The 27,711-nt window shown below is 42.9% G+C and overlaps 1 protein-coding gene across 1 annotated transcript; it reads right to left on the bottom strand.

Moving 5' to 3' along the window:
* Positions 1-838: 838 nt before the first annotated feature.
* On the bottom strand, positions 839-26,869 carry LOC127569627 (coagulation factor X-like). The gene is made up of 8 exons (XM_052014429.1): positions 26,494-26,869; positions 21,752-21,912; positions 18,729-18,753; positions 16,474-16,587; positions 15,213-15,344; positions 13,183-13,376; positions 9,078-9,195; positions 839-1,806 (listed from the first exon to the last, which is right to left on the bottom strand). The coding sequence occupies exons 1-8, from the start codon at positions 26,561-26,563 to the stop codon at positions 1,238-1,240; spliced, it is 1,383 nt and encodes a 460-aa protein (XP_051870389.1). The 5' UTR covers positions 26,564-26,869; the 3' UTR covers positions 839-1,237.
* Positions 26,870-27,711: the final 842 nt, after the last annotated feature.

Here is a 27,711-nt window from a genome sequence, read left to right on the forward strand (position 1 = left end):
CAGCAGCTCTATTAGTTGCACCACTCTTCCGCCCATGAAATGCTGAACACTGGATAATGTTCACGATAAAGTTCACTAATGCAGGTGGCATTATTCTCTGTCTTTCTCACAATTCCACATACTGCACAGTTCATCAAAATCCTCACTATGATCACGTCAGATTAATTTACACTCTTGTACCCTTGGCACGGTTCAGTGCATTTCTCACTATTGTTCTCTTGGCATGGTTCAGTGCATCTCTCACTAATGTACACTTGGCACAGTTCAGTGCATTTCTCACTATTGTACTCTTGGCATGGTTCAGTGTATCTCCCACTATTGTAAACATGGCATGGTTCAGTTTATCTCAACTGTGCCAAGGGTGCAATAGCGGGAGATGTTCTGAATATGCCAAACGTACACAGCCACTGTTGTGCGTCTGTCATTACTGTACATTTTCATAGCTGTTGCATTGTTGTACAATATGATATGCCTGTACTATTGGATATGTGTACTGTTCAGTGTATCTGTAGCATGTACAACTGCATCATATAGTACGTCCGTCACTACTGTACACTTGCATTATGCAATGTACCTTGGTGTCTGGTTACATCGTGCAGTTTATGTACAACTATTGGATACTTGCTATGCTCAGTGTATCATTTACTATTGTATATAGCACAATTTTGTTCATCTGTTGCCATTGTACACTTGTACTGTTCAGTGTATGTGTCACTACTGTACACTTTTGTCATTCAATGTTTCTGTACACTCACATAATTCAGTTTGTCTGTCAAAATTAAACATTCTGCAGTGTTCATTTTTGTGATTACATATACCATTTGACTTCCAGATAGAGTAACATTCTGATGATAATTTTTATTCTGGCTATTATTGGTGCACTTTTCAGTGATGGCTTGTACAGTCTAATTGGGACCATTGTTTGCTGGTTAATATTTTACATGCAGCATTAAACTATAAAGTGGGATAATGACGAAGTAGAAAACCAGTGATTTAGGGTAATTTTATGAAAACCTTTGAAAAGTTTAAAGCTCTTTTACAAACACAATATAGATAAATGGAGCCATCTGTTGATAATAGGTCTAATTTCAATTATGTCATAAAGTCTGAATTTAACTTCTATCTTCAGCTCTGACGTGTTATTGGATCTAGTGGTGAGGAAGTCTAATTTTGTAATATATTTGCAATCTAGTGGGGTGCATGGCCTGCACATATTAAAATGAGATGCATTTTCAGTCTAAGTATGTGTGTGTGGGTAAACAGACATCTCACGCATAACCCATCTGAGCCATTTGATGTATTTTGACACCTTTGTGTAGATGCCGTATTTCCCTTTATGTGCACATCCTTCTCCCCAACTCACAACGCCAGTCAAGAACCAAGTGTTCTTGTGTTTGGTGACATGGGGCCCACCACTGTCCCCTTGGCAAGAGTCTTTGCTCTCGTTATCGTAGCCAGCGCAGAACATGTTCGGAGACACAGGGTACCGACTGGACTCGATGCATTTGACCCGATTGATGTAAGGCACGGTGAGCCGCTGGAGCTTGGTGGATGGCATACCGTGGTCTTGGACACGGCCCCAGCCACTAACTAATGCATTGGGCTGATTCATCAGAACTTGTTCTGCAAAGTTTCTATGGGGAATACAGATTGGTACAACATTCTGGTTGAATATTAGAGGTTTCTTCAACATCAGAACTGCAATGTCATTATCAAAAGTGTGTTTTTGGAATTGAGGATGGGAGATTACAATCGTAACATCTTGTCGCTGCTCTGTACCTTCGTCCTCGTTGACATCAAATTCACCTACAAGTAACAACAGAAATGTCCAAATAAGATGTCACAAATCTTTTGAATCTTCAACTGATGGTCAATGTTCTATCAAATTGTTTGCAAACAATGGATCGTATGAGTTTCTACTCTGCAAACTGGAGCAAACATCCAGTGATTTAACAAATTGCTTCATCCTTACAGTGTCTTTGATCCAGTGAAACATTCCAAGGTACTTCAGAATGATGAGAATTGAGAGCCAGTGATAGCAAGCCTTGGAGTAAGAGTTGAGCAAAGAATTGGGTTTCAGTGAAGGACTTGGAGAGGGTTAGAGTAGTGGAGAGATTTAGGGAAGGAACTCCCACATAGTCACCAATGGCGGGGGGTGGGGGAGGTGATGGATGCACAGGAGACCAGAGTTGGCTGAGTGCAGAGATCACATAGGATGTAAAGAAGAAGTTGTTATAGAGCTGGTGGTGGTTTGAAGTGAGGCTGTGGAGTGATTTCAGTGCAAGGATAAGATAAAGAGATCTTTTAATCTATGCTTGGGAATGTTTCTAAAAAAATAGGAAGGACGGTGATGAAGCAGTTAACACTGCTGCTTCGTAGCTGGAGGCATATGGGTTCAATCCCGATCTCCAATGCTGTTGATGTGGAATTTGTGTGTTCTCCCCTTGACCGCACAAGTTTTCCCTGGGTACGTTGGTTTCTTCCCACATCCCAAAGGTGAGCTGGTAGTCAGCTGGCCACTTTAAATTACCCCTAGTATAGGTATAGGTATAGGTAAATGGCATGAAGTTGAGTTGATGGGAATGTGTGAGAGAGAATAAGTTGCAGGGGTACAGAGGCAAATAGTGAGAAGGGGAAATGGGACTGATGGGATTGCTCCCCGGAGAGCTGGCATGGATCTAATGGGCCAAATGGCCTCTTTCTACGTTGTTACAAGATGATATGAAAATTAGTATGTTTGGCTCACTGTTGTACCCCTCCTAAGGAAACTTGGAGGGTATTTACCACATCTTAGCCATCTCTTTTTAAAATTTAATTTAAATTTAAAAGACTCTTAGATAGGCATTTGGATGAAAAAAAAGGTTATGGGCTGTGTAGGAGGGAAGGGTTAAATTGATCAAAGAGTAGGTGTTTATATAGGTTGGAACAACATTGTGGGCCAAAAGGCCCGTACTGTGCTGTACTGTTCTATGTTCTATGTTCTTTTCCCTTTAATAATCACATTTACATAAATAACAGTGCAATCACTGTGTAGTCACCACCTCAATTTACTACAACAGCAGCAACAACTTGTATCTAATACCACCATTAACATAATCAAAAGTCATATGATGCTTTACTTAAATAAAATAATATGTTGAGCCAGAAAAGGAAAATTACAAGAAGATGACCTAAAGAAAAGGGGCAGGTTTTAACAGAGGTGGGAGGTTGAGAATGAAACAGTCTAGTGATGCAATTCCAGAATTTGGGGCATTGGCAACTGAAGACACAACCCAGGTGGAGGAATGATTAAATCTGTGAACTAGAATTGGAGGGCCTTCCATATTCTGGAAGAATGTGAGGCTGGTGGGGATTACAGAGAAAGGGAATGGAAAAGCCATGAAGGGTTTGCAAACAAGAATCAAGAATGAGAATTTTAAAGTCATTCAAATCATAGAGTATTAACCAGGACTTAGGAAACCCAAGAGTGATGGGTGGAAGGGCCAGTACAAGTTAGGATACGGGCATCAGAGCTTTAGAGGGTCCCAATTCTGTGGAGGGTTGAAGGACAGAGTCAGGCATGGATGAGGATTTCAACTGTGGTTGAGTTGAAGAAGGGTAGAGTTGGGATAACGTAACAAGATGGAAATAGGCAGCCTTAATCCTGAGGAGTATGTGTCAGAAGATCATCTTGGGGTCAGCAACTCGCCAGAGGGAAGGATAGAGTCAATGGCAAGGAAACTGAATATGTGATGGGGCCAAAAGTAATGTTTAAGTCTTTCCAATATCTAGATGGAGGAAGCCTCTTTTTTAACTATTTCTGGATGTTGGACAAGCAGTGTGACAAGTTGGAGACTGGGAAAGGGCTGAGAGAGCTGGTTGTTAGGTAGAACTGGGTGCTGCCAGTATATATGAGGAAAATGGTGCAGTGCTTTGAGTAAAGTTGCTGAAGGCACCAAATAGATGAATAGAGGAGATGGCATAGATAGATCCTTAGAGGTACACCAGTGGCCCCTGGAAGATGAGCCAGTATTTTTTTGACTGTGATAGGCTAAATAAGATTAGAACCAGCCGAATGCGATCCCATCCCATCCAGATAGTGACAATGGGGAAGCTTAGAAAGAGGAGGACAGTGTGGTTAAATGTGTAAGACTGCGGACAGATTGAGGAGGACAAAGAGGGAATGATCACCCTTGCCACAGTCTGCTACAGCTGATTCTCAGATTTTGTTCAGAACTTCGAATAAGAACATTAGAGCATAAAGAATGGGAGCAGGAAGAGCCATACAGCCCTGGATCCTGCTCCGCTATTCAATTACATCACAACTGATCTGATCTTAGCCTCAACCTCACTGTCGTACCTGCTCCCCATATCCTGCTACAGTCCTTCACGGGAGGAAGTCTGCCGTCCTTACCCAGTCTGGCCTATATGTGACTCAGGACCCACCTCATGTGATTGATACACTGCCTCCTCAGTTCAAGGAATTATTATGGATGAGAAATAAATGCAGGCTTTGCCACATCTTATGAATGGTAAATTAGAAAAGAGTGTCTGTCTCGGCCTTGAATATTTTCAATAACACTGGCTCCATGACTCTTTGGAGGACCAAATTCTGGAGATTAACACCTCTTTAAGGAGAAGAAATTTCTCCCTGTCTCTGTCTGAAATAGGCAGCCCCTTATTCTGAAACTGTGCCCCCTAGTCTACATCCGCCCATGAAGGGAAATGCCCTCTCAACATATGCCCTGTCAAACCCCCTCAGTGATCAAACATTTAACAGGTGAATTACAGTGTGGGGAAATTTAACATTATCCACTTTGGTTGGAAGAACAGAAAAGCAGTATATTGTTTAATCAGGGAGAGACTACAGAGCTGCTGAGCAGAGGGACCTCAGTGAACTTTGAACAAAAGGTTAGTTTGTGGTAATTTGGAAAGCAGATACAAGTTTGGCGTTTATTGCAAGAGGGTTTAAAAGTAAGGAAGACTTACTACTACTGTACAGGGAATTGGTGAGACCACACCTGGAATCCTGTGTAGAGTTTTGGTCTCAGTATTTAAAGAGAGGTATGCTTGCATTGGAGGCAGTTCAGAGAAAGTAAATCTGATTGATTTCTGCAATGAAAGGTTTACCTTATCAGGAAATATTGAGTAGGTTGGGCCTTTACTTATTGGAGTTTAGAAGGATGAAAGGTGATTTTATGACTGCTACAGGCCATCAGGCCCAGTGCTCTTAACTATTCTTAATCCATTATTTGTCTCGTTCTTTTTCTCTATTGATAAGTTTTAAGTTCCTCTATTCTTCCTCCCCTTCCCCACCCCCACCCCACTACCACTGATTTTCCAGTATTATTAGGATGTTGGCACAGTCTTATTCCATGAAGGCAAATACAATATATTTGTTCAAAGTCACTACTATTTCAACGTTTTCCATTAATTCCTATCTTGTTCTGCAAGGAACCTTTTTCTTATATTCATACAGAAACTCTTACTGTCTGCATTGTATTTTTTGCTAGTTTACCCTCATAATCTGTTTTCTCTCTTTATCTTGAGTCATCCTTTGCCAGTTTCCTAATACTTTGGAGGAATGTGTATGAAAAACACAATGATGCTGGAGGAACATCCACGGAGAAAAGCAGATGATCAACGTTTCAGGTCAGGACCCTTCTTCAGGACTGAAGATAGGAAAAGGGGAAGCCCAATAGAGGGAAAAGTAGAGCAGTGATAGGTGGACAAAAGAGAGGAGGTGGGGTGGGCGCAAGGTGGTGATAGGTAGATGCAGGTAAGAGACAGTGATAGGCAGGTGTGGGGGAGGAGGGGAGAGCAGATCCACCAGGGGATGGGTCAAAGGTAAGGAGAGGAAAGAAGGGGGTAGAGAAAAGAGAGATAGGCTAGGAGAGGGAAGAAAAGAAGAAGCATGGTTGTGGGGGTGGGGGGTGGGGAAGGGTGGTGGGGATTACTTAAAGTGGGAGAATTCAATGTTCATGCCATTAGGCTGCAAGGTTCCAAGACGGAAAATGAGGTGCTGTTCCTCCAGTTTGCACTTGGAATTCTCCTGGCGGTGGGGGAGGCCAAGGACTGACGTATCTGTGATAGTGTTGGAGGGGGAGTTGAAGTGACTGGCAATGGGAGATGCAGCTCAATGTTAAGGGTAGAGCGCAGGTGTTCTGTGAAACGGTCACCTAGTCTGCGTTTGGTCTCGCCAATGTAGAGGACGCCACACTTGGAGCACCAAATGCAGTAGGTGATATTAAGGGAGGTGCAGGTAAATCTCTGTCTCACCTGAAAGGACTGTTTGGGTCCCTGGATGGAGGTGATGGAGGTGGTGTAGAGCAGGTGTTGCACCTATGGCGGGGGCAGTGGAAAGTTCTTGGGGTGGGAGCAGGTTGGGGGGGGCAGGAGTGAACTATGGAGTCATGGAGAGAACGGTCCCTGCAAAAGGCAGAAAGGGGTGGGGAGGGGAAGATATGCTTGGTGGTGGGATCCTGTTGGAGATGGCAGAAGTGGCGGAGAATGATGTGTTGGATATGTAGGCTGGTGGGATGAAATGTGAGGACAAAGAGGGACCCTATCCCGGTTGGGTCTGGGAGGGGTGGGGGTGAGAGCAGAGGTGCGGGAAATGGCAGAGATACGGGTGCGAGCTCCCTCAACCACAGTCGGGGGAAAGCCCCCGTGGGAAAAGAAGTTGGACATCTCGGATGCCCTGGAGTGGAAAGCCCCATCATGGGAGCAGTGGAGACCGAGAAATTGAGAAAAAGGCATAGCATCCTTGCAAGAGGCAGGGTGGGAGGAGCTGTAATCGAGGTAGCTGTGGGCATCACTGGGATCGTAGAAGATGTCGGTGGATGAAGAATCTCCTGAGATGGAGATGGAAAGATTGAGGAAGGAGAGAGAGGTGTCAGAGATAGTCCAAGTGAATTGGAGAGCAGGGTGAAAATTTGTAGCGAAATTTATGAAACTGTCGAGTTCTGCACGGGTACAAGAGGTGGCACCAATGCAGTCGTCGATATAGTGGAGAAAGAGTTGAGGAATGGGGCTGGAGTAGGCTTGGAACAGAGACTGTTCAATGCAGCCAACGAAGTGGCAGGCATAGCTGGGGCCCATGCAAGCTCCCATAGCTACATCCTTGGTCTGTAGGAAGTGAGAGGAATCGAAAGTGAAGTTGTTCAGGCTGAGGACAAGTTCAGCCAGGCAGAGGAGAGTGTTAGTGAAGGGGACTGGTTCTGTCTCTGGTCAAGAAAGAAGCAGAGGGCAGTGAAGCCGTCATGATGGGGAACAGAGGTATATAGGGACTGGACATCCATGGTGAAGATGAGGTTGTGCATGCTGGAGAACTTAAAGCTATGGAAGATTTGGAGAGCGTGTGATGTGTCACAGATCTAGGTGGGAAGGGATTGGACCTAGGAGACAGGATAGTGTCCAGGTACGAGGATACGGGTTCTGTGGGGCAAGAGCATGCAGAGACAACTGGTCTGTCGGGATAGTCCATCTTGTGGATTTTGGGGAGGAGATAGAAGTGGGCAGTACAAGGTTGCAGGACTATCATGTTGGTAGCTGTGGGGGAGGAGATCTCTTGAGGTGATGAGGTCAGTGATGGAGCGGGAGATAAGGTCCTGGTGGTCCTTGGTGGGGTCATGGTTCAGGGGTAGGTAGGAAGAAGTGTCCAAGAGGGGTATGTAGGCTGGTGGGATGAAATGTGAGGACAAGGGGGACCCTATCCCTGTTGGGTCTGGGAGGGGTGAGAATGTGTGGTTGGAGATGGGCAGTTTGAAGGAAGCTGATTATTTTTTTGAGAGGAGGGATAAGAACTTAAGAAGAAGGAGAAGGAGTAGTCCATTTGGCACCTGGAGCCTGCTCTCCCATTCAGTGAGATCACAACTGATCTGACTATGGCCTCTGCTCCACTTCTCTGTCCGTTCCCTTCACTTCGACCCTCCTATAGAACAAAAGCCTGTACATCGCAGCTTTAAATGTATTTAATTTCTCAGCTTCTGCAGCTCTCTTGGATGGAGAATTACATTGACTCATGGCATTCTGAGTAAAAAAAATTCGTCCTCATCTCTGTCTTAATTGGGCTGCACAGTAGCACAGATAACAGTGACCTGGGTTCAATCCTGACCTCTGATGCTGCCTGAAGTTTGTGTGTGGGTTTCCTCTAGATACTCTGGTTTCTTCCCACATTCCAAAGATGTGTGGGTTGGTAAGTTAATTGGCCACTGTTAAATGATCCCTTATACGTAGGTGAGTGGTAGAATCTGGTGGTGGGTAATTGAGGGGAATGTGGGGAGAATAGGTTACAGGGAAAATTAGCGAACATGGGATTGCCCTGTGAGCCAGCATAGACTTGATGGGCCAAAGGATCTTGCATGGAAAATATGGACCTCTTACTTAGAAACCCTCTAGTTTTAGATTCCCTACCAGGATAAATGTCCTCTGCAGTCCTTCAGAATCTTAAATGTTTTCATAAGATGAAAGGGTGACATTGGCCAAAAGGAGAGAACTAGATGTAGAAATGTAATCATACAGCACGGAAACAGGCCCATCAGCCCTTGGAGTTCATACAGACCACCAAACTCCCATTTACACTAATCCCATTTTATTCTCCCCACATTCCCTCAACCCCCATCTGATTCCTTTGCCTACATTTACAGCAGTCAGTTAACCTACAAACCTACAAAGTTAACCTCTTTGCAGCTCTTGAACAGAGAACTGGAACAACTGGGGAAAGCCCACATGGTCACAGGAACAACCAGCCTGTGGACTCGTCACTTTGTAACAAGTTCCAAAAGACCAGTTTTAGTTAAATTCAGGGCTGGAGCCTTATAATTGATGGAATGTGCCGCTGACAGCTGAAATTTTTAATTTGTTGCAAAACTATGCAGATCAGTAAACGTGACAGTGAGGTAATAATCCCCTTGTCTATAAACCATAGAAAGAGCAATAATTAAAAATTTAAAAACCAAGCAACACAGATTTTACAGGAGAAGCAAAAACACAGAATAAATCAGGGAATCTGTTCGACATTTCCCAGTGCATCTGAAATCAATTAAAATGAGAATCACAATTTGCCAATGAAGCAATGTAGGAAAGAGAGTCCTCACCAGCAACAGCGGTGATGGCCTTGGTCTGGTTAATGCAATGGGCTGCAGTCAACACCAACCACTCATTTAGAATTGTGGCTCCACAAAATCCTGTGTTGGTTTCATCGACTAAAAGAACCTGTTGGTTAATTAATATATGATGTTATTTGGCACTCTGGGCATTGTGAAAATTCAGCCAGTAGGTCATGGATGTTTTAAGAGCCATGGTGAACTGCCAACAATAATTGGGGCCTTTGAAATTCATTCACCTCAGGACCTGGACCTGATCTAAGCAGGAGCTGAGATCGCTTGTTGCTGGCACTGCTCATGGACTGGTGAAACCAGCAGCAGTGCACATGAATGGAAAATCACACTAGCCCCTCCGACATTGCTCGAGGGGATCATCGTGGCATTGCTTTTGAATAGACAGCAACTAAACACAGGTGGCAAATCCCCTGTGCTGCAGCTCATGAACATAAAACTGGGTGATGGTTAAGAGAAGAAGCCCTGACACTCTTGTGGGCTTGCATGTGATCAAAATGCATGTCCAGCTTATCAGAGAGTCCTGATTTTCCAGCCCTCAAATCAATTATAGTTACTTCTAGACAAACACAGATTAATCAAGGACAGTCACTGTGTTTTAGGGAAGTTTGCATTGAAGAAAAGCTTAATTTTTGAAGGAAACAAGGAGGGTTGACAAGTGTAGTGCATTGATCTAGTAAGCATGGATTTCAGCAAGTTTTTTGATCAAGATAGACTGGTCAGACTGGCAAGTGCCCTTGGGATCCAGAAGAAGGTGGTATTAGATTCAAAGCTGGTTTGATGGCAGGAAGTAAAAGGTCAAATGGGAATTGTAATGACTGAGAGAGTACAGGGGGTTCCCTGGGCCCTTGCTTTTAATTAATGATTTAGACGCTTAAGGTACAGTACCCAATTAAGAAGTTTGAAGATGGTACAAAAAATGTCTGTGCAATTGATAGTGCGGAAGAAAGCTGTAGGCTGTGGGAACACATCAGTGGATGAGTCAACAGCACACTAAAGTTCGTTCTGGAGAAGAAGAGTTAATTAGGAAGCCAAGCAAAGCAAAGGAAAACATAATAAATGGGAGGAAACTGAGGAGTGTAGAGAACTCATGTCTGTTAACAGGGCAGGTGGATAACATGGTTAAAAAGATATATAGAATAATGGGAGGCACAGTGGTGCGTGTACTACAGCTAGTGCCTCAGCTCCAGTGGCCTGGCTTCAATCCTGATCTCTGATGCTGTCCGTGTGGAGTTTGCATGTTCTCCCAGTGACCGTGTGGGCTTCTCCCAGTATCCTCAGGTTGGTGGGTATAATTGACCTCTGTAAATTGCCCCTAGTGTCCAGCTGAGTGACAGAACATGGGGGCAGTTGACTGAAATGTGGGGAGGAAGAAGAATGGAATTATTGCAAGAGAAAATGGGTCTTTGAGGTTGGCAATGGCTCAGTGGGTCCAACAATCTGTTTTCTTGCTGTATGATTCCATGACATGCATTTTGGCTGAGGAGTAAAACATAAGGAAGAAGGATGTGCTAGAACAGTGGAAAATATTGGTTAAGCCACATAACGAGTATTTCAATCAGTTCTGTCCAGCACATCACAGGAAGGATGTGACAGCTTAAGCGAGCACAGAGGAGAGCAGGGAGTGTTGTCAGGGCTGGAGAACATAAGCTCTTTGGAACAGTGGATAAAAGGGTATAAAATGATGAGAGGCTGAGTCAGAGTGAATAGCAAAGACCCGCTTCCCTTAGCGATGACATCAATGATCAGAGGACATTGACTTAAAGTTATCAGGTAGAAAAATTAGAGGGGAATTCAGGAAAAAAATAATGCACTTTAAGTGTGAAAGGGGTCTGGAACTCACTGCCTGAAAGGGTTGTAAAGGCAGAAATCAATCACACTGTAAAGAACTTCATGTACTGTAACCCATAAGACTGAGAACTAGAAAATGCAATTTGCTTCAATAGCTTTTTCAGAATGTTTGAGCACGCAGGGCTGATGGCCTTTTTTGTGCTGTAAATTTGTATGATTTTCTCATTCAACACAACTCAGAATTGGGCCACGAACCCCGTGTGCCTTGTCCAAGCACACTGGGTTCTGAAGTTCAGTCCTCTTCCAGGGTTCTGAGCTAGACCTACAATCCAAAAGAACTTCTGAGGGGTTCTGCACTCCCAAAGTGGACATGAGCAAGGAAGCACACAACACTATTTTGAATGAGAATGGAGATTTATCCCTGATGTCCTGGGATAGACTGATTCATGGCATGGCAGGTAACCTTTTGCTGCCAGCTTATCAAGAATCTATCAACCTCTGCCACACTTCCACTCTCTCCCCATATCCTTTAGATCCCATACAGTCTAATCCCACTCACCTACTCTCTTCCCATATATTTAAAGTAAAGATGTAAATCTCCTTAAGCTTCTAAGAAAGTAGAGGTGCCAGGGCATCTTCTTCATGATTACATCTATGTACTGGGCCCAGGAAAGGTCATCTGATAGCTTAACGCCCAGGAATTTGAAGCTGCTAACTCTCTCCACTTCTGACCCACCAATGAAAACTGGCAAATATATTAACAGACTCTGCTTTTGCCAACCTTTGAGGAAGAAAGTTCCAAAGACTTATGACACTCTGAGAGTAAAACATTAACATCACTTATGTCTTTAGAGTGACCCCTAGTTCCAGATTTTTCCACAAAAGGAGACATCCTCTCCACATCTACTCTGTCAAGACATTTTTTTAAAATTTTATTTACAGCGTGGTAACAGGCCCTTCTGGCCCAACGAGTCCACGCTGCCCATTTTAAAATTAACCTACCCGTACGTCTTTGCAATGTGGGAGGAAACCGGAGCACCCGGAGGAAACCCACGCAGACACAGGAGAACGTACAAACTCCTTACAGACAGAGACGGGAATCGAACCCCAATCACTGGCGCTGTAATAGCATCGCGCTAACCGCTACGCTACCGTGCCGCATCTCAGGATTTAAATTGTAGAGACCTCAGTCAGTACGGATCAGTAACAACATCTCTTCCTCACTGACCATCAACACCGGTGTACCTCAGGGCTACGTGATTAGCCCCCTGCTCTACTCTCTTTACACCCATGACTGTGTGGCTAAGCACATCTCCAATACCATATACAAATTTGCCAACAACACCACTGCTGTTGGCCAAATCATGGGTGGCAATGAGTGAAACAGAACACTTGGTTGAGTGGTGCTACTATAATAATGTCTTGCGCAACGCCAACAAAACCAAGGAACTAATTGTTGACTTTGGAAGGGGGAAGTTGGGAGAACACATGGCAGTTTTCATTGGTGGGTCAGACCTGGAAAGAATTAGCAGCTTCAAATTCCTGGGTGTCAATATCTTGGATGTCCTAGGCCCAGCGCAGAGATGTAGTCACAAAGAATGCGCACCAGTGTCTCGACTTTCTTAGGAGCTGAAGGAGATTTCCTTTAAATATATGGGAAGAGAGTAGATGGGTGGGATTAGACTGTATGGGATCTAAAGGATATGGGGAGAGAGTGGAAATGTGGGATTTAGACTGGGTGGGATATATAAGGTATGGGGAGTACACTGGGTGGTGGGTGTGGGAATGGGGCAAAGCAACTCAGTGGGATTAAAGTAGTTATTAAAGATATGAGGAGAGGACAAAGCAGTTGATGATACTGGGTTGGATAGCAAATGTATGAGAAGTGAGAAGGAGAATGGATTTATACTGAGTGGGCTGTTAAAGAGTATGACAGTGAGCAGGAGAGTATTAAGCAGTATATAGTGAGTGAGCAGAGAGTAGGATTAGATTCTATGGGATATTAAAAGGGTATGGGGAGAGAACTGTAGAGTGAGGTTGATGTGGTGGGGAAATTAAAAGACAAGTAATGGGTAGCATTACACTGGATGCAATATAAAGGAAATGGACTGAGTGGAAGTATTGGACTAAAGTACAGATTTAATTTAGAAGTAACCAGTGCAGAGTGAAGGGCCTATCGTCTGTTTCTGTTCTGGGAATAGAGTGACTATACAGTTTGACTTCTGAAAGGATTCAAAGTGAAGTGGAAACTTGTTTACTTCGAATTAGTAGTCTTTAAATCCATGGTAAATACCTGCCATGGACACTGTCCCAATTCGCAATCCTGGCCTCCCACAATTCTCACTATTGAGTCCTTGGGATCGGATATGCCACCTCCTCTGTCATTCAATTCAGCATCAGTGGAATTTACCATACTGCTGTTCATTGGCACAGGATCGGTGAGACTATCTATCCTGAAGTCACCAATGGTCCCGCAGGGATTACGTACTGTTCAAAGGAATAAAGACAATGTAGATGTTTACTAAAGACTTAACAGTCCATTCAAATGCAAGTATTTTATGACTGGTTTGAATTCAAAAACTTTTCAGAGGTCATTATTTAATAATGAAGGGACTGGAGAAATGAGGGCACTGGTTTGTTTTCAGAGGTTGATAATTAATAGATCAAGGAAAATGGGAGCATAGAGAAATGAGCGGAAGAAGAGGAGTTGAGGCCAACATAGATCAACCATGATTATATTAAATTGTGGGGCAGGCTTGAAGGGCCTGATGACCTACTCCTGCTTGTATCTTTGTGTTCTTGTATTGTCCACCCCTATTTGCTCATGCACTGGGGAGGCAGTTAAGAGCTTTGACCATATTGGTGAGTCTGGAGCCACTTGTAATCCAGACCAGGTAAGGTGACAGATTTCCTTCACTGATATGTTTTTACAACATTCTGAGGGGGGGGGGGGGGTGTTTGTGGCTACTCTTAGATTTTTAAATTCCAAACTTATTTACTCCAATAGCCATAGTGAGATTCAAACATGTCTTTGGATTCAGAATTCTGACTTTAACTGCATTTAATTAGAACTTTCTTCTGAGTCTCTCCTCCTCTGCAGCTTTTGAGATGCTCCTTATCTATGTCCTATCTCTATAAACCTATCTCTATGACCTAACATTTCCTCACTTGCCCCACTTCTGTTTAGCAACATTCTCTGTTGGATAGCATTCTTGTGAAGGTCATTGGGAAAATTAGAGGAGAGCCGTGATCTGGCCACATTAATCAAAACTGTTGCGAAGTCCTTTCTAGAGATTGAATCAAAAACAAAGGAACTGAGCCAAAGAGCTGACATGGTAAGGTGATTCTGATAGAAGAGGAGAGAGGTGGAGAGTCCTCACAGCCACACACTACTATTGCCAGTAAGGGGACACCTGTAACCTATTTATCCACCTCCTCTTGTTACCAATAACTCCTCTTCAGGCCTGTTGTCTGGAAGCACACCCTGACACAAAAAGAAATAGAAAACTGACACTCAGACAGATTCAACTGAAGATTTAAAGTAAAGATGCAAAGCAGTCCTGTTATAAGTGAGCAGCAGGTCAGGCTTGAGGGGCTGAATGGCCATTTCATTTTTGGTACACAGATGAGAGATAGGGGTTTAGGAAGGAGAGAAAATCTCAAAGGGAGTGTCAGATAATCTAGGAATTTTGGAGAAGGGTAGGTGGGTTGAAGAACTTTACAGAGGTAGGGAATGATGAGGCCTTGAATATACATAAAGAGAGTAATGGTGTAGGGATTTGGGGGTACCTGATCACAGACCTCCCTCCCCATTAGTACCTGTGCTGGTTGTCTGCTAGGTAGGGGTTATACAAAATTGGATCAGGATTGTCTACATCCATGGGAACAGTCCTTGACAGGAGAAGGTTACCAGTTTCCAGTCTAGTTTATGGCTGGATCAAATTACAATGAATTTTCTCAGAGAAAACAACATAAGACTTAAATTGGCCAACTTATATCTTATTAAGCAATACACTGAAATCAGGTGGCTGAGGAGGGTGAACACTGCAACCAGATTCTGCCACTACATCCACTCCACGTGAGAATTAGACATAGCTTGAGTGAACAGAGCAAGAGGACAAATGAAGGGACTGGTTTGTTTTTGTGAAGTGAAGAATGAAATAGATCATGAAGAACATAGAACCCATTCGACTGTTAGCCTTCTCAGACTTGTTCTGCCATCGATGGTGCTGGGACACAAGGCAACCTCTTTATTCCCCTCCTCCTGCCACCAGCAAAAATGCAGCAATTCGGAAAATTGCAAATAGCACACTACATGCTTACCTGCAGGAATGCATGACTTATCATCATCAGCAAGTACAAAGTCAGCGTCACAGGAACACCTTGCCTGGTTTTGCTGGACTCGGCAGTAGTGGTGGCAGCCTCCATTATCCAAACTGCAGAGCTTTGGAATTTCTGGAAGATACAAACATCAACTGGAGCTGGGGCTTAATTTTCACTGTGTGTAGGTTGGGGTGTTCTGGTGAAGTGGCCCAGAGCTCAAGCTCCCAGTCTCATTCCCACAGTCCTGTTGGGATATGGTGGAAGATCACGGGGAAGTGACCAATGAGAGTAGGGTCCACCAGGACTAACTCTGAAGAGTTTGACTTAATGGTAACAAGGGCCCAAGCTATTCAGGGGGAGGGTCTGTGCTCAGGGTGCAGAACATCTGACGCTTGGTGAAGAAGACCCTGTTGCCTACTCAGTTGTGGAGCAGTGAATTCTGGGAAGACTTCTAGGAAGCGGCAGACCTGAATGATTTGATAAGCTGCTATCTTGTTTCTATGTTGAGTAGGCTTCAAAGTGCATTCAACTCTTATTTAACCTCCTACCCACTGATGGAAATCTGAGAGGCAGGGTGGAGTACAAACTAGTTTAGATTTACTCACCAGCTACCCCTGGCCTAACCTAACAGTCCTCATGTTTAAATCTGAGGCGAAAACGATTACTCATTTCAGTGCAGTGGATCTTTAAAAATGTAAAGTGAGCTTTGTACAAACTGAGGGTTGAGTTTGTAGCCCTCCTCAACTGTGGGGCCATGGGTTCAGAGCAGGAAGGGCCTGGCAGTGTTGGCTTTTGGTTAGTTTCCTTATGGGGCTGGGAAGGGCAGCTGCACTCTCTCAGGTCCCACAGCAAACCCGTGGGCTTCCCTTGCCCAGGGTCCCCTCTTCTACTCCTTAATCTCACATGATGTCGCAGCTGATGGAGCTGCTGCCACACAGCTCCACCAACTCTGGTTCAATCCTGACATCCAGTGCTGTCCGTGTGGAGTTTGCACACTCGCTCTGTGATGATGCAGTTTTCCCCCGGGTGCTCTGGTTTCCTCCCACATTCCAAAGACGAGCAGATTGGTTGGTTATATGGCAATTGTAGGTGAGGACAAATTTTAGGGAAGCTGGGGGGAATGTGGGGAGACTAAAATGGGATTAGGGTAGGATTAGTGTAAGTGAGGTCTAGATGGTTGGTGTGAACTCGTTAGGCTGAAGGTGTGGCATGACTCTATAACTTGCACTTTTGGATAAGATTGCAAACTTTTGGATATTACCGATTTCGCAGTTGATGCCTTTAAAATCTTCCAGGCAGGTGCATTGATACTGGTTGATGCCATCTCGACAGCTGCCTAGATTCTTGCATGGGTTGGATTCACACTGGTTCCCATCTGCAGGGACAGAGAGGGTCACTGATGTGAAATATATTCATGGAATTCCTGTCTCTATCCAGTAGACTTTACTTCAGGCAATAACTGTTTGCTAATTATCATTCTTTTGTAGATTATAAACAAAAGAAACTAATTTAAGACAAACATAAACACAGAAGAGAACCATTATTTATAGAAACAAGTGAACTCTCTTGGACCATTGCTCCCAAAACCTCCATATGACATCTTCTTGACTGCTGGTTGCAGTCTTGTCCCTGTGGTGGATGGTTCTGAGTTCCTGGGAATTTAGGAGAAAACTCTTGACTGGCACTCCAGCTTGTTCTGGAAAGCTTGTCTGTTAAATGTTAAACCCAGGCCTCCCTCACGTGGGTGTTAACAATCCCATGGCAACATTTTGAAAAAGACGAAGGATCGTTGTTAGAGAGGAATTGAGAATAAGAACACTTTACACTCAGTGAATGGTGATGGGCGTCTGGAACTCACTGCCTGAAAGGTGGGGGAGACAGAAGCCCTCATCCCATTCAAAGACTACCTAGAGGGTCACCAGAAGATCCATAACTTACAATGTTGAACGAGGACTATGTAAACCTAAAACCCATTTTTGGTTGGTGTGTGTAGATGGACCAAACATGCTATAAATCTCCATGATTTAGTGAATAATTTTCACTCAATCAACATTTCTAAGAACAGATTATCTTGAGTTTTATCACACTACAGCTCATGGAATATTGCCCCACATAAATATTCTTGTTTCCTAGGGCACAACAGTGGCTAGACTTCAAAAGTATTTTGTTCGCTGCAACACACTTTAGGATGTTCAAAACAGGATGTGAAAAGTGCAATGTAAATGTGAGCTGGTTTTAAATGCAACTCCCAAGAGCTGGGAAGGAGCAAACTGAGGGTCTGTTCAGTGCTGCTGTGACACCTGACATTGCACCAACAATATGACCTTGTGCCCCTAAATAATCTCTAATCCAGGTGGTATCTGACATTACATGTGTGAATGCACAGTGCACTGTTTGTTACGTCACTGAAATCAATCAATCAAAAAATTCCAGGTAGCAAGGCCTGGTGAAGGTATCTGGTGGAATTCGGTCTGCTTTCCAGAACCATGGAATCCAGGTCAAAATACTTTATCCCAAACTTTAGAGAGGACAAATCTACTCAATTAGCCATCAAGTGACATGGTTAACCTTCTATCCCTGGACCTTTATGCATTGTCCAGGATCACCTTTTGTCTCAGTACTCAGACTGATTCCACTTTGACTTGAAGTGCACTCAGTAATGTCCATTCTGTTCATTAAGGAGAGGCAGTGAGAGGGAGCAAGGAAAGAGAGCTGAGAGAGAGAGAGAGAGAGAGAGTATAGAGAGGCGAGAAAATAGAGGGCGGGAGCAAAGAGAAAGAGAGGAAGTGGAGGAATGCATACCCATATACCAATAGCATAGCCCCAATAAACCACATAGCATAACATCTACACTGCAGAGTTCCATATACAATGCAGCTCTACATATACTGAGTAGTACTCTTCATGTACATGGTACATACACTATATATGCAAAGTAAAGTCAATCACCATGAATCACATTAACTGGTGTTGTTATATGACCTACAATTAATGTATTATTCAGCTTTGTTCAATACTTTTTACTGAGAGCAATTGGAATTGCTTACACAATGACTGATCTGACACACATCTAACAAGTTTGACTTTCTTTCAAAAAAGGACATAGAAGACATTGGTAGACGTCAGGGCGACTAAGTAAATACTTTAAAATCAGCCATTCTACTTCAACCTAATACCTGGTTCTATTTCCTTTAGGAGACCAAATATTGGGAGGGAGGTACACACTGACACACTGCAGGTTCAGTGCAATTCAGCAAATGTTGGTCTTACTTTTGAATGATTGTGGATCAGACAATTTAAAAAAAATTCCCAATGGTCCTCCCGAAACCCAGTCCCAGTGCCCTGTAGACCCACTGGGGAAGATTGGATGGTCCCTGTTTCTCAGCCCCACTCTGCATAGGTGGGACCCACTCCAGTGTAGTCCATGGTTCCTGCTGGGACTCCATTACTGGGATAAAAACTCAAGCAGAGCAACCATAACTAAATGGGATTGAATAAAGTGTCGTGGTTACTCACCTACATACTTACTCCAGAATTCATCCTGAAACAAGAAGGCAACACTGAATCAGAGAGTTCATAATGTGAGGTGCACAGAGTGCCATCAGCTAAGAATTCACCAGTGTCACACTCTGACTCATCGGCAGATGGAGAACTTCTTGCGGTCCAGCAGACTGAGGGAACTCTGCTGCATCGTTGGGATTCCCCCACACAACTTTTGTCCTCATTGACCTAATAGTCATTTAAGCACACTGACACCAGTTACATAGTCAGCCCAAAATTGATTCCATTAAAATTAACCTGTTGATAATCAGCTGGGTTCCAGAACAGGCAGGGAAAGGATGGGTGAGAGGTGACAGTGCAAGAGTTGTGGAAGAAACTGGAGGGAGATGGAGCAGGCGTGGGTTCCAGCAGCAGATTAGCTGGGATAGGGGTGAGATTTGTGAGAAAAGGAGGAAGAAATTGGCTGTAGTTGGGAGTGAGATTGATCAAAAGCTGGATATGAGATTGATGTGATAGGGGACATGGTAAAGTGATGGGTGGGAGGTGAGGAAGTGAAAGTGGTTTGGTGTGATAAAGAGGGTGAGATTAGTGGGAGCTGGATAAGGGTATTGAAAGAAGGTGGGATGGGAGATAAATGAGCACTGGGGAGAAAATTATGGAAGATGGAAGAGAAGTGGACAAAGAATTACAATTATTTTAATGGGAGCTGAAAGAAAGAGAGAGAGTGGGATTTGGTGAAGAGGTGGTAAGTGGTCTAAGACAGAAATTAGTGGGAGGTCAGACAAAGGATCAGGGTCATGGACACATTTTGATCGCCTAGATAGGCCAAGAAAAAATTTACCTGATTTCATTCCATCAACTTGCTGCAGATTTTAGCTGATTTTCCTCTTTTGCCAGGGGATCGCATTGGTGTGAGTCCAGTAGGGTAAAGAGACAAAGTAGTGTTATGAGCCAGATGATGAGCCAGCTACTTGATGAATGGCCCTTTAAGGTACCTGGACAATAGTGAGTAGTAATGTCTGTGTGGTGTTATCTGCAAGAAGGCAAGACTATAACTGGAGCATACTGGCTATTGCACAGAGAGTTGGAGGGAGGGAGGGAGGGAGGGAGAGAGAGAGAGAGGGGGAGAGAGAGGGGGAGAGAGAGGGGGAGAGAGAGAGATGTAGATACCTATGGATATCTACAGATGATATCTATGGATGAAGAGCAATAGTTGTGACTGTCACTATACAATCCATGTATGGATTTTTGGAGCAATCTGTGGAGTCCACTTTGTCGTTAACCTGTACTGGAAAGCAGGTCTATCTGTGAGCAGCCACGAATTGAGTGCCCTTGGTGTGGCAGATACTTCAGAACAAAGCAATGGAGATCATCGGTGATTGAGATGTTGTATGGGTTCCATCGTGGAACATGTGGATTTCGTAAATTCTCTCTACGTTCTCTCTAAAATCTACTGTGGTTTTCAAAAGCCTTTGCTCATCATTCTACCTTATGACTTGCTGAACTGAACTTTGAGAACTATTCCTAGACTTGGGGTTTGGGAATTTGCCACACACACACTTCGAGTTTATTTTTGGGGTCCATGTATGATATCTAATGTTTTTACTTCTATTATTACAAGTAGTTATTAATAAATAGATTCTAACATTTATACTTGGATCGTTGTGTTTCTATTGTTGCTGGTACTTAATAGTAGGAAAGGAAAATTGATGAAAATGAGAGATAGGAATGTGAGTGGAGGGAGGTGAGAGTGAGACTGGTGGGAGTGAGATTGATGGGATGTGGGAGTGCATGGAATTGTGGGTAACATGTTATTAGGTTAGGAGAATGGCTAAGTAACAGAAAACAGAGAGTCAGGATAAATAAAAACAGAAAATGCTGGAAATACTCAGCAGGTTAGGCCACATCTGTGGGAGGAGAAACAGAGTTAATGTTTCAGGTGAAGGGCCTTTTGTCAGAACTGGGAAGGAGAGGAAAGAAGCCCATTAAGCTGCAGGGAGGGTGGGGCAGGGGGACATCTCTGATGGGGTAAAACCGGGGTGACCATGGGGATAAGCTGTAAACAAGGTTATCTGGTAAACAAGTGAACGCGAGCAGTTAGAGAGTGAGAGCACAGACAAAAGAATTGAGGAGTTGCAAAATGCAGGTCAGGCTGGGCATGTCCTTCACTCCCAGAAAGAAAAAAAAACAGAAAAAAAACAAACAAGCTAACTTATATCACAGATGAGTGACTGATACAGTGAAATCAAGTTACCTGAAATTATAAATTTCAATATTGAATCCAGAAGACTTCAATGTTCCTAAATGGAAGATGATGTGCTGTTACTCAAGCTTACATTGGGCTGCTCTTCAGTCTTGATAAATGGATCATTTTCAGATTGATGATCATAACTAGTGAAGTGCCACAGGATAAGAGTTGGGGCCTCAATACATTTATAATCTATGGGGTGGAGGAGCCAAGAGTACTGCAGCCAAATTTGCTGACGATACAAAAAAAGGTGGGTTAGCAGTTGTGAGGAGGATACAGAGACCCTGAAAATAGGTTAAGTGAGTGGGCAAGAAGTTGGCAGACAAAGTATAATGTGGGAAAATGTGACGTTACCATTTTGCAAGGAAGAACAAAAAAAAATTATTACTTAAATGGAGTGAGACAACAAAATGCTGTGGTGCAAAGACGTCTAGGGGTCCAGGTACATGAAACACAAAAGTTAGCATGGGATACCGCAAGTAATTAGGGAGGTTATGGGGCACTGGTGATTATTGTCGGGGGAAGGTTATTCAGCCCATCTGTAACCCTGTTTTCTTTGATTTGTTTTGAATCATCCCACTCACCCTCAATTTTAAAATTATCCTCTTTGTCTTCAATTTCCTCTTTTGTTTCATCCCTCTCCACTTCTGTAATCTCTTTTAGCTCTATTCCTCTTGACACTGGCCTCCTGCTCATCCCTGAACTTAATTACTCCACCATCAATGGATACACTCAAGATCAGGACAGCTAAAATTGGCAATTGAATACAGAACCAATTTTTTACACTTACAGTTCGCTGGTCATCTTCAAATATTTCTCTTGCTTCTTCTTGTGAGCACCTCTCTTCGATGCACTCTCTCTCCAAGTTGCCTTCTTTCAGTTCTTCAAAGAAGCTGTTTTCACGTCTTTGGCGTGTTAAGAAGTTGTTAGCTTTCTCGTTGGCTACAAATACTTGAACAGAAGCAGACGATGTTAGCCAATTCACCTGGCAGTAGTTACTCATTTTCAGTTAAATCTCCAGTCAGTATAGGACTGGGACCTGGTCAGATAGAAGCAAAAAGGTCAGAATCAATCCTGTGGAATTGTGAACTGACCCCAACCTGCAGAATCACAGACCTATCCCTACCTATAAAGCCATTGGCCTATTAACAAATTATAGAGTTATGAGCCTGATCAATGAAATTAAGGGTTTACCTTGACCCACCGAGTTGTGGGACCTGCACCAGCTATAGAATCATAGCCCCATTCCTGAACTATGGAATCTTAGGTCATTTCAATCTATATCTTTTGGTCTATCTAGTGCTTATAGAATTATCATCTATTCTAGATCTATGGAGACAAGGGGCTATTTCTGGGCTACAGAATCCTTGCCTAATTCTTGACCTACAGCATCACGGCCCATCTCAAATACAGTCTATTTATCAACATCCCAGTCCTATGAGATCATGGCCCATCCTAAACTATTGGATTATTGGCATATGTCTGGACTGTGGAATCATGGATCTATCCCTCATCTAGAGAATCATGGCTCTGTCCTGACTGGCTAAATTTCAGACTACCATTGATATAGGAACAAGGGGAATAGAATAGAAGGACATTTTGCTGCTCAGTTCAGTAAGGTTATGATTGATTCATTCACCATTTCTCCATAGCATTGATACCTTTGGTTATAAAAAATCTTTTAATCTCAGATTTAAAATTAATAATTAACTTAGCACCAATTGTCCTTTATTGAAGAGGATTCTACATTTCTGCCACCTTGTGTGTATGTTTCCTTTCACTCCTGAAGACATGGCTCTAATACTTCTCCTAGATTCTCCAACAGTGGAAATAGTTTCTCTCTCTTTTATCTATCATTTCCCATTAAAATCTGAAAAATTCAGATTAATTCTAGCGAACATGTCCCAGTTAAAATGATTTTTCCTTGGAGCACAGGTATCATTCTAAATTTATTATCAGTGCTCTCTTGTCCACAACTTTCCTGTCTTCCTGCCATGCTCCAGCCAGGGTTGTGTATGGCTGCCCCCTTGTTCCCATTCCCCTTGCTACAAAGGCCAAAATTCTACCATCTTTCTGATTATTATCCATATGTGTCAAAGATATTATCACTGATGGTCTCCATTGGACCACACCGCTTCTAGCTATGATTCTTGCTAGGGCCAAAGTGATTCACCTTCTGTACTTACATCCACATCCATTTGTCACAGTTGGCCTGTTTACTCACTCGTCTTTGCACTTTAATGCTACCACCTAAATTGCTTGCAATTACAGCCAATACAGACCCTATATGTGACTCTCTATCCCATCATTTAAATCATCTGTAGATACGGTGCAGTGCCATCAAAAGTCCCTATGGGACACCACTCATTACATTCAGCCAATTTAATAGCTGCCTACTATCCTTGCTTGCAGTTTCCTGCTGTTTGACAATCATCATTAGCCAACCGTCTTTAATGAGGAGCTTTATCCAATGTCATCAGGAAGATCAATGTCATCAATGTCATCATAATTATAAATTAGATCTACAGGCCAAATCAATAACTACCGGCTGAATGTCCATGTGGACTTTCTCTGATTAGCTGAAAACATTCGAGATAATTGTAATTGGTTCACTATTGTCACATGTACCAAGAGTTGATCCTGAATTACTAGGCTGTCGTTCCCTGGTTTCCTGCTTTCATCTACCTTAAATAACAGAATGATGTACTAATTGCTACAAGTATTGAAGAACAAAATCTTTGAATATCAGCAGAAGTGTTTAGGTTTACATGAACAGAATATACGGCTCAAAAGGAGCAGGAGTGTATTAATGCAGAAAGAAATAACTTCTTAGGCCAACAGTCAATATAAAACATTGATGCAATTGAAGGCAAGGAAATCAATTCTAGGCACGTTACGAGGTTTTTCCAGATTCTGCAACAGTACTGACGCTAGAAACACAAAGACAGGAATTGGAGCAAAGAACAGCAGATGTCATTTCAGCAATTTAAGGAGAGTCTAAGAGGTAAACTTCTGTTAGCACATGCAGCACATACGTTGAGATTTGCACGTTTGCTTCAAATTGTGGATTGTGAGGTGCAATAAAAATATCACTCACATCACACAAACTTGAACCGCAGAAGTTATGATAAAATGGAGGGAAGGGTACTGGGAATTGTCTATGAAGTGAAAAAGTTTCATCCATTCATATTGGGCAGATCTTCTACCTTGGCCACAAACAGCAAGCCTCAATGAGTAACTCCCACTGCTCAGACCACAATATCGACAAGGGCTGGGACCAGTATGCAATGGTGGGCCATCTCTTAATATGATTACACGATTAAACTTAGAACTTCTAAGGTTATCATACACATCCAGACACAGGGAGAGAGAGCATGATCTTCACACTGGAAACAGTCAAAGATTGTTTTCTGCTTATAGTGATAGCCAAGAAAACACGGAACGATATCCTTTAAAAATGAGTATACAAAACAAAGGATGGATAGGTAAATGCCCAGATGAAGACAATATGATTTGTTGATGGATTAAGATTGTATGAAATGGGGACACAGAGTTGTCATACCAAATATATTGAGAAGACAAATTTTAGGGGAGCCTTGAATAGTATTGTAAGCATAAAGGAACTGCTGGGAGTTTTGATTATTGGCTTGAATTATTTAAAGATCTAATATTACAGATCCAAAGCCTTGAACACATCTTCACAGGGATGGAAATGGTCAAAGAGCTTATTATTGCAAAGAGGGGATTGATATCTTACTCATAGATAGTCACCAAAGTGGATTGAGGGGAAACATGATGCACTTCAATCAAGCACGCCAATGAGAAATTAAGATCCATTTACTTATGGCTCACCAGAAATCTTAGATAATAGTCCTCAATTTTAATCATTTCTATTTGAGAGCATTTTGAAGCAAAATAGTATTAAACTCAATGTTTACTTCACTGTAATATCCAGCGTCGCTTGGTATGGCTGAGAGACCAGTGGGAATATTCAAAGAAGCACTGAGGAAAAATATATACAAGGGGGGCTCCCCTGTGGAATCAATTAGGAAACTTCTTACTAGTTGTGGCATGTAATACAGTTTGATATCTTGTGGAATTTAGAAGATAAAATCAGATATGTACACATAATTCCTGCAAGGAATATGCAAGAGAATATTGAATTGTGTTCCTAAGTCTATTCCAGAAGTTAATCCAATGGTAGCTGTGGAAAAAGATTTATAAAATTTTTCTGAGTTACAACAAGCTAAATACTCTTAACTAGAAGTGAATACAGTGGCATGTTCCCTCGTGAAGATCAAGGCTCCAGAAAAAAACTTCGAATAGGATTAAACAGTACATAACGTGAACATGTGAACAAAAAATGGGAAAGCAGTGAGGTGCATGTTAACCTATGACGTATATGTATGACGCATGCACACGTGCAATGTAATTAAAAAGCTCAGTAGATCAGTTGTACATGTTAGGGCAGTTCTCTGTCTCTTGATACTTCCCCACATACTCTTTTCTCCATTCTACAATGAGCAATGTGTACACATCCACTGACATTACAGTTGGGAATAAATGGGAACATTCGCACTTGAAGTATTGTGTTCAGTTCTGGTCACCCCGTTACAGGAAAGATGTGGAGGTGTTGGAGATGGTAAACAAGAGGTTCACCAGGATGCTGCCTGGATTAGAGATTAATAGCTATAAGGAGAGGTTGGACAAACTTGGATTGTTTTCTCTGGAGTGTCGGAGGCTGAGGGGAGACATGACAGAAATTTATAAAATAAATGGGGTAGATAAATGAGGCATAGATGGGGTAGACAGACAGAATCTTTATCCCCAGGGGAGAAATGTGAAATACCGGAGGACAGAGCTTTAAGATGAGAAGGGGGAAGTTTAAAAGAGATGTACAGGGCAAGTTTTTTACTCAGAAAGTGGTGGGTGCCTGGAACGGGCTGCCAGGGGTGGTGACAGAAGCAGATATGATAGTGGTGTTTAAGAGGCTTTGAGATAGACACATGAATATGCAGGGAATGGAGGGATATGGATCATGTGCAGGCAGAAGGGGTTAGTTTAATTTGGCATTATGCTCAGCACAGATATTGTGGGCCGAAGGGTCTGTTCCTGTTCTGTATTGTTCTATGTTCTATAACCAGGGCAAAAGGGCAGGTAATCTCGTGAAATGGCAAAAATAATGAACAACTGACAATAATTATAACTGAGATCAACTCATTATTATCACCATGCGTTTTGCATTAACAGTCAGACAGTTGCCTTTTTAATGAAATCTTTACTTCACTAAAGTTCTTCAAATTCCTCACACTAAGCAAACACCAAAAGAACTCCTAAACAAGAACTGTGAGCATTTGGTTAACTATGTTTCAAGTACTGAAGCTTTCAGATTGTAAATGTTGACAGTAACCTTACTGAGTCAAAGGCGCTTCCACCCTAAGCTTAGGTTTACAAAGTTTGAAGCTTAGAACAAGGCTTGTTTTAAAGTGTCCCATGAGAATTTAGCACAAAAAGTTTACCAAGAGACCGTACCTTCAGCTTCAGTTCCTGTGAGATTAATGAGGAGGAGGAAAAGATTTATGGCCCAGAAAAGACTCGCCATGGTCCGTTTCTGCTAAAGCTTCTTGCATCTGAATTTCTGTGTTCTGGCTGAATAAACAAAAGTTCAAAGTTCAGTGGCCAGATTAGCAAAACTCTTGATTCCTATTGATCCTCAGTTCCCATCGCCAGCATCCTGTCTGATTTCTAATCAGAAGATCTCACCCTCTTGCAAATGATGAAGTTAAGGCAAGAGCTTGAGAACAAAACAATCTTCATCCAAATCCATCACACGCGTCCACTGAGGAAAGCTGGGGCCTCTCTTTGTTTCAGGGAAAATGTAGTTCTCGTCGCCTTTCTACCTAGAAATCAATCACCCCCCCAATTTCCCCATACAATATAAACCATCTTGCAATCCAGGAAGTGACCTCAACTTCTAAAATATTTTTTCCATTCACACCTGCTGGCCAGGCCGGGACTTGTTGCCCTTTGCTAGTTGCCCCAGGGAAGGTGATAGGTAGTGACCTTCTTCAACTAAACCAGTGAAAGTGCTGTTAGTTCAGGAGTCCCAGGATTTGGACCCACCCACCATGAAGGAGCAGCAATATATTTCCACCTGTGGATGGTGTGGGACTAGAAGGGGAACCTGAAGGTGGTGGTGCTTCCGTGCATCTACTGCCCTTGTCCTTCTTGGTGGTAGAAGATCACAGATCTGAGGTGCTGAGTAACTGAGGTCCATTTTGTAGATGGTGCAAACTGCAGACACTATGCACCAGTGGTGGGGGGAATAAATCTAGGCAAGTGGAGAGTATTCCATCACACTCCTGGCTTTAGGGTGTCGGTAGGTGAGTCAACCTTTGACCTCTCTTGTGGCCACCCTTTGACCTCTCTTGTGGCGATTGCAGGGTTTTGACCTGAAACGTCGACAATTCTTCTCCCTGCCCACAGATGCTGCTCGACCTGCTGAGTTCCTCCTGCAGATTGTTTGTTGCTCCAGATTTAAGCATCTGCAGTCTCTTGTGTCAGGTATTGGTTAGACTTTCTCTTGCTGGATGTGGACATTGTCCGACCTCTTTGTTAAATGGACTGAATATTATTTGTTACTTATCAGCTAAGTTTTGTCCATTTCTTGTGCGTGCAGGCATGGACTGCTTCATAATTTGAGGTGTTGTGAATGGAATTGAATATTGTTCAATAATCAGTGAATATCCC

The sequence above is a fragment of the Pristis pectinata genome, chromosome 4 (assembly GCF_009764475.1).
Source record: "Pristis pectinata isolate sPriPec2 chromosome 4, sPriPec2.1.pri, whole genome shotgun sequence".
Lineage (NCBI taxonomy): Eukaryota > Metazoa > Chordata > Chondrichthyes > Rhinopristiformes > Pristidae > Pristis > Pristis pectinata.

Bases quoted from the DNA above. Each gene is read 5' to 3' on its own strand.
- LOC127569627 (XM_052014429.1), bottom strand. From the start codon at position 26,563: ATGGCGAGTCTTTTCTGGGCCATAAATCTTTTCCTCCTCCTCATTAAT. The intron at 21,913-26,493 runs GTACGGTCTCTT...CTTCTGTTCAAG, and splicing joins CACAGGAACTGAAGCTGAAG to TATTTGTAGCCAACGAGAAA. The intron at 16,588-18,728 runs GTGAGTAACCAC...CTGTCCCTGCAG, and splicing joins ATTCTGGAGTAAGTATGTAG to ATGGGAACCAGTGTGAATCC.